The sequence below is a fragment of the Hyla sarda genome, chromosome 13 (assembly GCF_029499605.1).
Source record: "Hyla sarda isolate aHylSar1 chromosome 13, aHylSar1.hap1, whole genome shotgun sequence".
Taxonomy (NCBI): Eukaryota; Metazoa; Chordata; class Amphibia; order Anura; family Hylidae; genus Hyla; species Hyla sarda.
The window spans coordinates 618,474-631,674 of NC_079201.1; the positions used below are offsets into that span (position 1 = coordinate 618,474).

Consider the following 13,201-nt stretch of genomic DNA (forward strand, 5'->3'; position numbering starts at 1 on the left):
AAAATATGCAAGAAAAAAACGCAAAATACAGGAAAATGCTGTGGCCTTTTTCAGGCGTTTTGTTCTTGCGTTTTTTGGGCCACAAAAAAACCAAGTGTAAACTTAGCCTTACTGTGGATTATACCAAAATGAAGGGGTGACAACTGCAGTGAAATATGTGATCTAAATTACCTGCATTAGATTTAACCTCCTGAGCGGTAATCCCGAGCGTGACTCGGGGTTAATGTTCCCTGCCAGGATCGGTAACCCTGAGTCACGCTCGGGGTAGAATTTCAGACTTGCCGGCCGGGCTGCATGATATATATCGCAAAAGCAATGCGATATAGCGATGCGGCCCCCGGGAAAACATGCGATTATCTGCTCTGGTCGGCTCCCGTGGCGGGGGCCGGCCAGAGCAGGTAAAGAAAAATACTAAAAGTCAGTGTTTCCCTACCAGGGGGCCTCCAGCTGTTGCAAAACTACAACTCTCAGCATGCCTGAACAGCCAAAGGCTGTCCGGGCATGCTGGGAGTATTAGTTTCACAACAGCAGGAGGCACCCTGTTAGAAAAACACTGAGCTAAGTGTAAAAGGAGTAAAATAAAAAAAAACTTTTGCTTACCTAATCCCGGTCCCTGCAGATGCCATTCCCCTCCGTGCGCTCTCTTCACCTGCTCTCTTCACTATTCATCTTACAGGACCTTTCCCTTTTCAGCCAATCACAGGCCGCAGTGGTGTAAAGCCTGTGATTGGCTGAAGGGGAAAGGAATTGTTCTGCAGCAAATACACAAGGTTTGAAATCTGCCCGGAAAACACAGTGAATGCTGCTGCAGGACAAGAGGGGGGGGATGAATGTGACGGGGGGGGGGGGGGGGAGGAAGAATGTGACAAAGGGGGGAATATGACAGAGGGGGGAATGTGACAAGGGGGGGGGGAATGTGACAGGGGGGGAGGGGAATGTGACATGAATGGGGGGGGATGTGACAAGGGGGGGATAAGACGGGGGAGGGGAATGTAACATGAAGGGGGGAGAATGTGACAAGGAGAGGGGAGAATGTGACAAGGAGAGGGGAGAATGTGACAAGGAGAGGGGAGAATGTGACAAGGAGAGGGGAGAATGTGACAAGGAGGGGGGAGAATGTGACAAGGAGGGGGGAGAATGTGACAAGGAGGGGGGAAAATGTGACAAGGGGGGGGGATGTAACAAGGGGAGGGAGAATGTGACATGGGAGGGGGAATGTGACAGGGGAGATGTGAAATGGGTGGGGGGAGATGTGAAATTCAGTGCAAAAAATTGTACCGCTTTTGGTACAAATTTCCAGACAGAATCATACCGCCAGGGAGGTTAAAGATCCACATCACACCACATCACATGTCAAAATCTATGGGGAAACTGCCAGCAGCAAATGTGCCACATGTGAACTTGGTCCACAGCTGGCCATACACATAAAGATAGCTATCTGCCCAATGTTTATTTGGCCAACAGGTATGTCTCCCAATCCTCCATAAATATGCACGCTTGTCCAACAGTTCACCTGTCAAAGTTGATGGTTATGGGGAAACAACAAGTGACTTTAGTCAGTGCAGCAGGTAATACAGCCAGTTGAATGGCTGCTGGGTGCAGTGGTGCCACAGCTAAGTCACATTAAGACTAGGTTCACACTGCAGAATCTCCAGGCAGAAAATTTCCCCCCGGAGATTCCGAGTGCGGCTGCGCAGACTGATTCAGGACCGCGCAGACACCGCAGTCTCCAATAGACTGCAATGTGTTCCGCGAGTATTTCTGCCTGAAGAATGAGCAACACCATTCTTTAGGCGGAAATTTTCAAGCGGATTTTCCATTCACAAATTCTGCTTCACATATTCCGAAGTGTGAATTGGTGAACGGAAATCCATTCACTATACTATACATTTTAGTAGGCGGAATTTCTGCCTGCAATTTCAAAGCGGAATTGCAGGCAGAAATTCCGTAGTGTGAACCTAGCCTTACAGTCAGTAACTCATGCAGCAGAAATACTCCGGACACAATTGTAACTTGAAAACAGGGTTTCCTTTCACTGAAGTCCCTCATTTACTATAGTGGCCCTGATTTACTAAGAGTGGAGTGGAGTTTTTATTTCCTACAAGTATTTTTCCATGGTATTTACTAATGTTTCCCTATGTTTCGCACATTTCCTTATTTATTTTTTTATTTTTTTACAACTGCTCTGAGCTGTGGGATTTTCCAGAGCTCAACTCCACCACATTTTCTGAAAATTTTTTGAAAATGTTGGGGACATGCCCTTTTTCGGCGCCCACGCCCCCTTTTCCCAGCGACCATGCCCCTTTTTAGGTTTTCTGAGTGAAATGGAGAGTTGGTCAGGTTTTTACATTTTCAAGTGCAGGCACAATTTGTAGCACAATGCGCAAAATTTGGGCACACAACTAGACAGAATTGGTCAGGTTTACAATAGTAAATCAGGGCCAGTGCCTGCGCCAGGGGAATCCGACAAACCTGACATTATATTGTGAAAATTAAAAAGGGGCGTGGCCTGTCTGGAAATGGGTGTGGTTTCACAACCTGACCTATTTACTATTGAATTCATAGAAAATCGTGTGAATAAATGGATAGAAATTTCCACCAAGAAATAGCTGGTCAGAAAATGTTCCTGACTTGTAAATCTGTGAATCCCCATAGTACATAGAGAGGAATCCTGCAAGTCGGAAACAACATTTCACATAAGTGAAAATCCAACACTCTAAGTAATAAGGGCCAGTATGTTCTTTTTACAGCACAGGGTATCAAAGTTACAATACCTAAGTATAGATGTATAGTAGCTGGTCCCAGTTCCTTTGGAGTTGATTCCTAAGCAGTTGCACTGACTGAGAGTCTGAGATGTGGGTACAGTCCAGGTAGCAGTATATTTCATAAAGTGCAATGCAGGACACAACACAGTGTAGATAAAGTGATGCAATTGAGGTGCGTGTAGCATCCTTGCTTGTACTGAAAACAAACAGATAAGAACAGGTTAGGGGCCATGGGGTGGCTGACCAATCTTTTAGCAAAACATATTAACCCCTTACATGTCACGACTACTATCAGACACATGTATACAGACAACGCATATAAATAAATATATGAAACAAATCTTAGAGTAGCATCACTCAATTTCTATACGATATAGGAATAATGCAACAATATAATTTAATCAATAAGTCACTGACAAAATTTTTTAAATGTAAATGTCAAATGAAGCTACAAAAAAATACTATAATAGTTGTAGACTCTGCATATATGGATTAAAGGCAAACAAAGTGACAGGGCTATTGAAAAAAAATGGTAAATGGTAACATTTAATAGTGAAGAATAATATCTGTCTAATGTTCATGATGTGAGGCACTCTGGTTGCAAATTAAAGAATCCAGAATGCTTTTCAATTGAGGAGTTTTTGACAGTGATTGCCCCCCCCCCCCCCCCCCAATCGGTAAGCTAATCTACCATCATTTATTTACAGTCCAATTAGGAACCTCTCTACTGAAGAGGGCTTACACGGGTTGGGTAACTGTGGTGTAGAACATATTTAATTCTGTGTTGCAGGGTGTGTGCTAAAACTAAGTTGATAGCCATACCGCACTATTTCTGGCTGGAAGCGCACAAAGAGTTTGCAAAAGAGTCCTTACTCAGCTATTTCTCTTCTGACTAGACAATTCTCTCTCTCGGAGCAGGAACAGGATTTTAGAAATCGCATTCAACGTGGACAGTAGACGGTCTTGGGTGAAACCTCCTGAACACCTCACTGTCCTGTGATCACCGCAATCCGACCCAGACCTGACTTAGGTTAGATTCTGGCAACTGAAACTGGACTTTCTGGCAAAGGCTTGGTTACTTTACCTTGAAGGTTACTGACCTAAAACCTTTTTCCTCATGTGACCTAGCAGGAGAGCACACAGGCTGTCTCTGCACCACTAAACTAAACTGGTTCCAGCCCTCTGGGCAAAGAGAGTTGGACCTGGGAGACTCCTCTCTCAGGCTTTCTAGTAATTTTTGCATAGAAACTAAGCTGAGAGAAGTCATGTGACCAATGTTCCAAGCATCCTTTCAAATATAGCTCACCAGTGGTGGCAGCAGCACCAACGAGTAGGAATGCTAACCCTTAAACATCCATAACTTCACAATGTATGCATAGGTAGAAAAGTAATGCAGGCAATTGCAGGTAAAATATGACTTATCTTCTTTCCTATCCTACAGGCTCAGTCTCCATCTACAACAATCATCTCTCAGATATCCAGGACCTGGAGCAGATACAGAGAAGAATCGGATTCTGTCCACAGTTTGACATCAAAGTCGACCACCTGACAGTTCGAGAAAACCTGGAACTGTTCTCCAGGATCAAGGGAATTGCTGCCAGAGATGTGGGCCCCGAGGTATAGTCCATATGTGTCCTCTATCTGGTATAGGATCAGCTCCAGCATTAGAACTATATGATACCTAATAGTAAGGTGGAGCCGACTGCGGTGCATCCACTGTCTGGAGATAACTTTAATATTATGGGGGGTGGGTTGCAAATAGTAGTTGACTCGCTTAGCCACCAATGATTTTCACTAAATAAAACTAAGGAAGTAATGCATTATTGCAGGTGACGGGCTTGTAACAATGTTTTGGTGTAGATAAAAACAGTGACCTCCTGAAAATCATGAAGAATTATTACAGACAGTATATGTTAACCATTATTTTGTATATTTTTTCACTTTATTTGTACCATAGGGATGCCGAGCGCTGTAGTTCTCCAGATGGAGTTAGTGATGTCATAGCAGCTGGACACTTAGCCACTGGCATCTTCCTTGTGGCCTTAACACTCTTTGTCGTTGGGGTCAATGCGTAATCTCAGTCCCAAGAGCACTCCTATTATGGTAGTGTTTGGATGCAAATAATAGTGACCCAACACAGTCATGAACTTGAACAATAAACAGTAACTTCTCTGTGCAGCCAATACAGTACACAGGATGATGGTAGTTCTCTTAGACTTTAGTTGTAGTATAGGACGTAGTATTCCCCTTTGTAACTTTTGGGGACAAGTTTAGAGAGTCTCTATGGGTGACTAACACTTGTTTCACTCCTACAGCACTTTGAGTGTTTACTTTAAAAAGTATCTGTCACCAAATAAACTGTTCTCAACTACCTCAGGCTATGTTCCCTAACTACTCCTAACACCCCTCCTGCTTTCTCCTAACACAATTTTAGAGCTTTAAAAAGCTGTGTATCATATCTTTCTTCTTGCTTGCATAGAGCAATTTCCCAGAGAAAGTAGGCTTTCCCAGCAGGCATGACATCACTGAAGCCTGCTGGGGGACCACTTCCGCCCTCACATGGTTGCAGCATTGTGATGAATAGAAGACCTCAGGCTCTATGGATGTTTCAGTCTGTGTTGCTATCAGTGATGCTCTCCTGCAGCTGTCAGTCTGTGTGGCTTTCTGTGAGAATCTGTGGAGCTTTCACTTTCTGTGAAGCTGACAATCAAGTTCCTTGCAGAGAAGCACTTCCTGAATTCAGACTCCTGCCAGGCCGGAAGGAGACTGAACTCACTGTATAAATTGTGGCAGGGAACAGAACAAAGCCACCTAGTGGCCGTTTTTTCTATTAAATTTTAAACATATTTAAAAGCAAGTGAATGGGAAAGTGTCTGCTAATTACACAAGGAACACTATATTAAAAGTTTTATTTGGTAACAGGTACTCTTTAAAGATGCATGGCGCTTCATTTTTTTTAAAATCTGACATGTTTCTTTAAGTGGTAATACTTTTACTGAGCGAAGCGATTCGAAGATAGTTTTTCCATAACATATTGTACTTTATATAGTGTGTGAGGGCTTACCTTTTGTGTTAATAGCTGTACGTTTTATTGGTACAAATTTAGCAATACATACTTAGATCATTTTTATTCCACTTTTTTGGGAGCAGGATTACCAAAATTAGCAATTCTACTGCTTTTTGCAGTTTTTTATTTTTAAAGAAGTTCACTGCGCTGGAAGTCATTATAACGTGGCAATACCTATTATGTATATATGTTTTTTTATTATGATTATTATTGGCAAAGGGGCATGCATTTTTTATACTTTTTACAACTGAATGCTGTTATACTACACTGCAGTACATCTGTACTTCCACATATTATAACTGTCAGTATACCCTGACAAGCAGCCTGCATATGATGGGAACTAACAGGCTTCCTTAGTTGGCAGATAGGAAGCATCATCTGGCCTCCTGCTGCCATGGCAATTATCAGGGCCCAGTGTTTGAACTGCAGGGTTGCTGATGGGGGAAAAGGGGGGGCCTCCTCTCCATCAATCCTATAGATGCTGTGGTTAGTACTGACAATGGCATCTATGAGGTTAACACTGCCAAGACTGGTTTGATCTTGGCAGCTGTGGAGGGATCCCAGCTGTGATTGACAGACAAGGCATGTCGCCAAGCTCCTGCAGCACCTTTGCACACTGCGGGAGATTGCCAGGACATATGCATACATGCATTCACAGGAACAAGCCTGCATATAGGATGTATGCATACAACCTGGTGAGGTAAGGGGTTAAGTAAATCTCTCTCAGAGGTGGAATACAGATGTAGTATATGTCCCTTCAATGTGGACTGTTAACAGCTTGTGGGTGTTTATTCACTTCACACAATGCCATGAGATTCACCATAATTGACCCAGGCTGACTAGAGTAGCAGACTACCTTGGATGGTTTCAGTGGCAGAAAAAGGACTAACCAAGCTGTGTACAGTAGGCATGCAGGCAGAGAGAAGCTCCTTCACTGGCCAGAGCAAGGATACACTCTGACTAGACTAGTTGGTTAAAGCCCTCTAGAGAGAGAGGGTTGGACTTGGAGATTCCTCCCTGGGCATTATAGAGGCTTCTCTTGGAAACTATGAGAGAAGGTCATGTAACCTATCATGTGCTTACCAATTATCCACCCGAGGGGGCTTAACAGAGAGAGAATATACACTATTGCACAAATTCCTATAGTGTATAAACAGATTGAGCAGTATAAAGGAATATAGTAAATGTTACATATGCTTTGAATCACAGAATCCATATTGGATTACACAGAAAAAGGTAAATCTACTTAATTTACATAGAACTGGATGGTTCCTTTATGGATCCGGACCACAGAGCTATCAGGAATGATGATGACAGATCCAGATTTCAGAGCTGTTGGGAATGATAATGATGGATCTGGTTCTCAGAGCTGTTGGGAATGATAACGATAGATCCAGATTTCAGAGCTGTTGGGAATGATAATGATGGATCTGGTTCTCAGAGCTGTCGGGAATGATGATGATAGATCCAGATTTCAGAGCTGTTGGGAATGATAATGATGGATCTGGTTCTCAGAGCTGTCGGGAATGATGATGATAGATCCAGATTTCAGAGCTGTTGGGAATGATAATGATGGATCTGGTTCTCAGAGCTGTCGGGAATGATGATGATAGATCCAGATTTCAGAGCTGTTGGGAATGATAATGATGGATCTGGTTCTCAGAGCTGTCGGGAATGATGATGATAGATCCAGATTTCAGAGCTGTTGGGAATGATAATGATGGATCTGGTTCTCAGAGCTGTTGGGAATGATGGTGATAGATCCAGATTTCAGAGCTGTTGGGAATGATAATGATGGATCTGGTTCTCAGAGCTGTCGGGAATGATGGTGATAGATCCAGATTTCAGAGCTGTTGGGAATGATAATGATCGATCTGGTTCTCAGAGCTGTCGGGAATGATGATGATAGATCCAGATTTCAGAGCTGTTGGGAATGATAATGATGGATCTGGTTCTCAGAGCTGCCGGGAATGATGATGATAGATCCAGATTTCAGAGCTGTTGGGAATGATAATGATGGATCTGGTTCTCAGAGCTGTCGGGAATGATGATGATAGATCCAGATTTCAGAGCTGTTGGGAATGATAATGATGGATCTGGTTCTCAGAGCTGTTGGGAATGATGGTGATAGATCCATATTTCAGAGCTGTTGGGAATGATAATGATGGATCTGGTTCTCAGAGCTGTTGGGAATGATGATGATAGATCCAGATTTCAGAGCTGTTGGGAATGATAATGATGGATCTGGTTCTCAGAGCTGTCGGGAATGATGATGATAGATCCAGATTTCAGAGCTGTTGGGAATGATAATGATGGATCTGGTTCTCAGAGCTGTCGGGAATGATGATGATAGATCCAGATTTCAGAGCTGTTGGGAATGATAATGATGGATCTGGTTCTCAGAGCTGTCGGGAATGATGGTGATAGATCCAGATTTCAGAGCTGTTGGGAATGATAATGATGGATCTGGTTCTCAGAGCTGTCGGGAATGATGATGATAGAGCCAGATTTCAGAGCTGTTGGGAATGATAATGATGGATCTGGTTCTCAGAGCTGTCGGGAATGATGATGATAGATCCAGATTTCAGAGCTGTTGGGAATGATAATGATGGATCTGGTTCTCAGAGCTGTCGGAAATGATGGTGATAGATCCAGTTCTAATAGCTGTTGGGAATGACGCTGATGGATCTGGATCTCAGAGCTGTCGGGAATGATGATGATGGATCCGGTTCCCAGAGCTGTTGGGAATGATGGTGTTGGATCTGGATCTCAGAGCTGTCTGGAATGCCAGTGATGGATCCGGTTCCCAGAGCTGTTGGGAATGGCGGTGATGGATCCGTCCTCAGGAGAATTTCTATCAATACTATCTTTACATTATAGGTGATGAAAGTTCTCTCCGACCTTCACATGATCTACATCCAGGATGTGGAGGCCAACAAACTGAGCGGCGGGCAGAGACGGAAGTTGACCCTTGCAGTCGCTTTACTGGGGAACCCTGAGGTAAATGAGTATTGTCTGGGATCTGTCTACATGGGGATATCAACCGATCTCCCTCTGTGTAAATCTACTGTTGTCACCAGCAATCTAATACATAAAATCATCTCTCTATAGCAGGCAGGTTAGGTGAGGCCCCCACTGGCCATGATGGACCTTGTCTACCAGGAACATGGCAGATGAGAGGGGCTTTTATGGTCTCTGGACTTGTTTCCACTAAACTACCGCCCACATCAGGGGCATATAAGATATAGCTGGTGGCCCCTTACCAGGCTCCTTATATTTTCTCAGGTTCTTCTACTAGATGAGCCCACGGCCGGCTTGGACCCGTTCTCCAGACACCGTGTGTGGGCCATACTAAAGGAGCGCAAATCTGACCGGGTCACGCTGTTCAGCACGCAGTTCATGGATGAGGCCGACATCCTCGCTGGTAGGAGATTAAGGGGCACAACATTTACCGTACAGCTTCAAATCCACAGAAACACTGTATGGACACGTGTGAATGCCGTAAAGATTGTGTTAATAAGCTGTACATATGAGATTCGCTATTTTAGTACTTGCCACCACATTTTAATTGGAAAATGTCTTAATAATTAAGACAGATTATGCCACGTCTCTCATGTGAAAACTGTCAGCATTATGGAAAATGGCCGCTTAGTGCTTTAGGTAGATTTCACACAGCTTTTTGTACTAGTTTTTGATTTAGTTTTTCAAACTAAAGCCAGAAGTAGAACCAAGGAATGGGAAACATAGAGGAAGAACTTCTACTTCTCCTTCTTGCTGGATCCACTTCTTTCTTTGACCCCCCCAAAAAAGAAAAAAAACTGCCACAAAAAAGTGAAATGGTACCAGGGCTTCATAACAGCAGTTACTGGACAGTCTTACAGCGACTTTACAGTATCGCGCCTGACAACAACTTTACAGCATCTCACCTGATAGCAGCCTCGCAGCAGCTCCCCTGACAGCTCAACTAGTCTGCAGCTAAATCCAGATTTAGCTAAAGATTATACTTTTCAGAGTGAAGTCCATAATAAAATGTGTGATAAATCTGCAGCAGAATTGAGTACATACTACTTGTCATTGTCCTGTAAGTCCAGGATAAGTGCCAATGCTGAATCATAAATTAGCCTAACAGCGCTGCCCATTCTATACTATTCTTTGCACGGCCCAAGTGTTAGTCTAGAATGCTGCTGTCACATCCTACCAAGTCCTTTGCTTTGTGACGTCTCATACACTCGTAGAGTTCACACTTGTTAGCTCCTCCTGGAAAAGGCCAGGCCCTTTATGATCGGGATTTTGAACCAGCAGGACATAGTTGGACCATGTAGAGGATTGGCGTAAAAGGGGCTACTAACAATGATTGATAATGTGGCATAAAAAATTTGAAAATTCTGTTGTGAAGAAGTATCAATTTCCTCTCTGTCTACAGACCGCAAGGCCGTCCTCAGCAAGGGAGGCTTAAAATGTGTGGGATCCTCCTTGTTTCTGAAGAGGAAGTGGGGAATTGGCTATCACTTAAGGTGAATATCAGAGTTATATGGCTTTATTTACATCATGCAGTCATCATACGCTTATTGCTCCAGTTTTTTCATAACTGCAGCTCTGCAATATGACAGAGATGTGTGAAAATTTTTTTTTTTTTGACAGCTCATTCGGTACTGCATAGGGAAAATTGAAGTGCTGAGGTCGGAAGAAATCTCAGGGTCTAAGATCCAGTTATGATTACTGGCCAATACACATTCTATCCCCCTTAACCCCTCCATGATGTACTGTTATGTTTAAGGGCTATTCTATTTCCCAATATTTTATCCCCTCTGGGGAGTGGATAAGTGTCTGTTTTTTTTTTTTTTTTAAAGGGACCTGACTGTCCCAGCTGAATGGAGTGGTGAGATAAGCATAGGGAAACTACGCTCGATTCCTTCCCTAAGAAGCCCCCAGAGTGAGAGAGAGAGAGACGAGTACAGCACTGTAGATAGGCAATAAGTTATTGGGCACTGGAATACTCCCTTACGGTAGTAAGGGGTATCTTCAGAGCTGAGCCCCTCCAAACACAGGGGGGGCCATCTGTGTAATAAAGCTAAGAAAATGACACCAGAATATTAATGGGATGCAATCTTTATTACGTTTCTTGTGATTTCCTATGAGTCCAATAATCTTCCCCCCTGCCCCTGGTGTATTTTCTTGTAGGATGCAGGTGTCGCCTTCTTGTAAACCTGAAGCCATCACTTCAGTCATAGAAGAACACATCTCCAGCGCCAGACTCAGCACTCAGAACGTGGAGGACCTCACATTCACCCTGCCCTTTGACCAGATGGACTCATTTCCAGGTACAGTCCATGTACCAGGTCAATGTACCAAATTCCACACTCTGCCGCATCCATTATCCAAAATGAACCTATAGATCTTCTCATTCTGAGCTCACTGGTTCATAGAACAGAACCCGAGAGCTCCAGTGGAGACATGCAGAGTCATGGTGAGGGAGGGTAACCAATATACAGACAATTCAGATTATACCATGATAGGAATGTATAAAATCTGTTGGTATAATATATACATGTTTGTCCAGCTCTGTTCTCTCACCTGGATGAACGTGTGGGCGCGGACATCAGGAGTTACGGGGTGTCCATTACAACGCTGGACGACGTCTTTCTGAAACTGGAGGGAGAGGAGGAGATTGAGAAAAGCGGTAAGGGGAAACTTCCTGTGTGTAGCAGCTTATAAAGAGGAGGTGCAGAAGCTGTTATTTCTCACAGTCGTTGACATTATATTCTACTACAGATTATGGTGTTTTTGCTCGATCCGACCAAAATGAAGATGAAATCACAGACTTGGCCTCCGAGATGGAGGACTCTGTGATGCTGATGTCAGATTCGGGCAGCGTTACCCTTCATGGACTGGCGCTTTGGAGACAGCAGGTGATTACAATGGCGAGGATCCGCTTCCTGAAACTAAAGCATGACATGAAAGGCTTCCGATCCATGTGAGTACTTAAAGGGGCACTACACTTCCCTGGAACCATAGTATAATGCAGAAAATTGCAAATATGTGTTATGTTTTGTGTTTTAACTCATAGAACACTTGTCAAATGAATTTTTTTTTTTTTAGCATCATCCAGAGACTATAAACATCTCCTAAACTAGTCCTGCTAACACAGCTGCAGAAGCACAAATACATCTCCAGCACTGACTCCAGCACTGACTGTAAAATTCAGCATTTAGCACATTGTAACAAGCCCCTCAGTTATGGTTTTCAGTGTAAGATGATCATATAGAGTAGCACATAAAGTATATTAGAAAGTTGAAATATGGTATCTGAGTGACAACCAATAGGGGGGCACATTACATCTCAAACAGGGCCTTTATTACATCTCCAACAGGAGTCACCATTGCATCTCAAACAGGAGTGACCAATATATCTACAACAGGGGACACCACTACAACTTCAACATGGTCCACCATTACATCTCCAACAGGGGTCACCATTGCATCTCAAACAGGAGCCACCAGGCCACTATTACAGCTCCAAAAAGCACCACCTCTACAGCTCTATAAGGGAGTCACAATACATCTCCTACAGGGGGTCACCATTGCATCTCAAACAGGAGCGAAAAAGATATCTCCAACAGGGGCCACCATTGCAACTCCAACATGGTCCACCATTACATTTCCAACAGGGATCACCATTGCATCTCACACAGGAGCCACCATTATATCTCCAACAGGGGCCAACATTACCACTCCATCTGGGGAACCATTATACCTCCAAAAGTGCCCACTATTACATCTTTAACATGGGCCACTATTACAGTGCCAAAAAGCACCACCTCTACAGCTCTATAAGGGGCCAACATTACAGATTCATCAGGCGCCACCACTAGAGCGTGGGCCACCATTATATCTCCAACATTGACCACCATTACAGTTCCATCCAGCTTCCTTAGACTTGTGAATTGCAAATCTGTAAAAATTAAAGAAGATTTGCTATGAAGGAGATCTGGGAAGAAATCATGTGAAGGTGGAAATTACTCCGTAATTACCCAGTATTACCAACAAGGAACAAAATTATGAAATTATCTGATCTGTAACATCCTGGTGGTGCAGAAGTTGGACTCTTATTAATGCTTTGATCTCCTCTCCCAGTCCAGCAGCATTCAGTAGTGTAGCTTCCCTTTTATTTCAGATTGGTCCTCCTGTTCCTATTCCTCTTACCCCTGATAACTACAGCCATATTGGTGGACTCCCTGCAGACAATTCACAGCTGGAAACTTTCTCCAGACCTTTATTACCGAGGACCCGGACATCGAGCGCACAAATATTTCTCCAGTCTCTTGGTCAATAACAACACAGGTAGGACAATGGAGCTGGTAGATCCTGCA

The 13,201-nt window shown here is 43.6% G+C and overlaps 2 protein-coding genes across 6 annotated transcripts in view; one reads left to right on the plus strand and one right to left on the minus strand.

Annotated features, from left to right (window-relative positions):
* The window catches only part of LOC130297385 (platelet endothelial cell adhesion molecule-like), a 385,117-nt gene that overhangs the window by 186,984 nt on the left and 184,932 nt on the right, over window positions 1-13,201 (minus strand). For all 3 annotated transcript variants that reach the window (XM_056549812.1, XM_056549810.1, XM_056549811.1), the window contains exon 6: window positions 2,775-2,961. The gene's annotated coding sequence lies outside the window, so the exon portion shown is untranslated. The remainder of the gene's footprint in view (window positions 1-2,774; window positions 2,962-13,201) is intronic.
* Window positions 1-13,201, plus strand: part of LOC130297381 (ABC-type organic anion transporter ABCA8-like) — a 91,124-nt gene that overhangs the window by 34,403 nt on the left and 43,520 nt on the right. For all 3 annotated transcript variants that reach the window (XM_056549797.1, XM_056549798.1, XM_056549796.1), the window contains 8 exons: window positions 4,207-4,382; window positions 8,713-8,832; window positions 9,118-9,256; window positions 10,256-10,346; window positions 11,014-11,153; window positions 11,393-11,512; window positions 11,605-11,806; window positions 13,006-13,172. In XM_056549797.1, coding sequence (XP_056405772.1) covers window positions 4,207-4,382; window positions 8,713-8,832; window positions 9,118-9,256; window positions 10,256-10,346; window positions 11,014-11,153; window positions 11,393-11,512; window positions 11,605-11,806; window positions 13,006-13,172 — 1,155 coding nt within the window. The remainder of the gene's footprint in view (window positions 1-4,206; window positions 4,383-8,712; window positions 8,833-9,117; window positions 9,257-10,255; window positions 10,347-11,013; window positions 11,154-11,392; window positions 11,513-11,604; window positions 11,807-13,005; window positions 13,173-13,201) is intronic.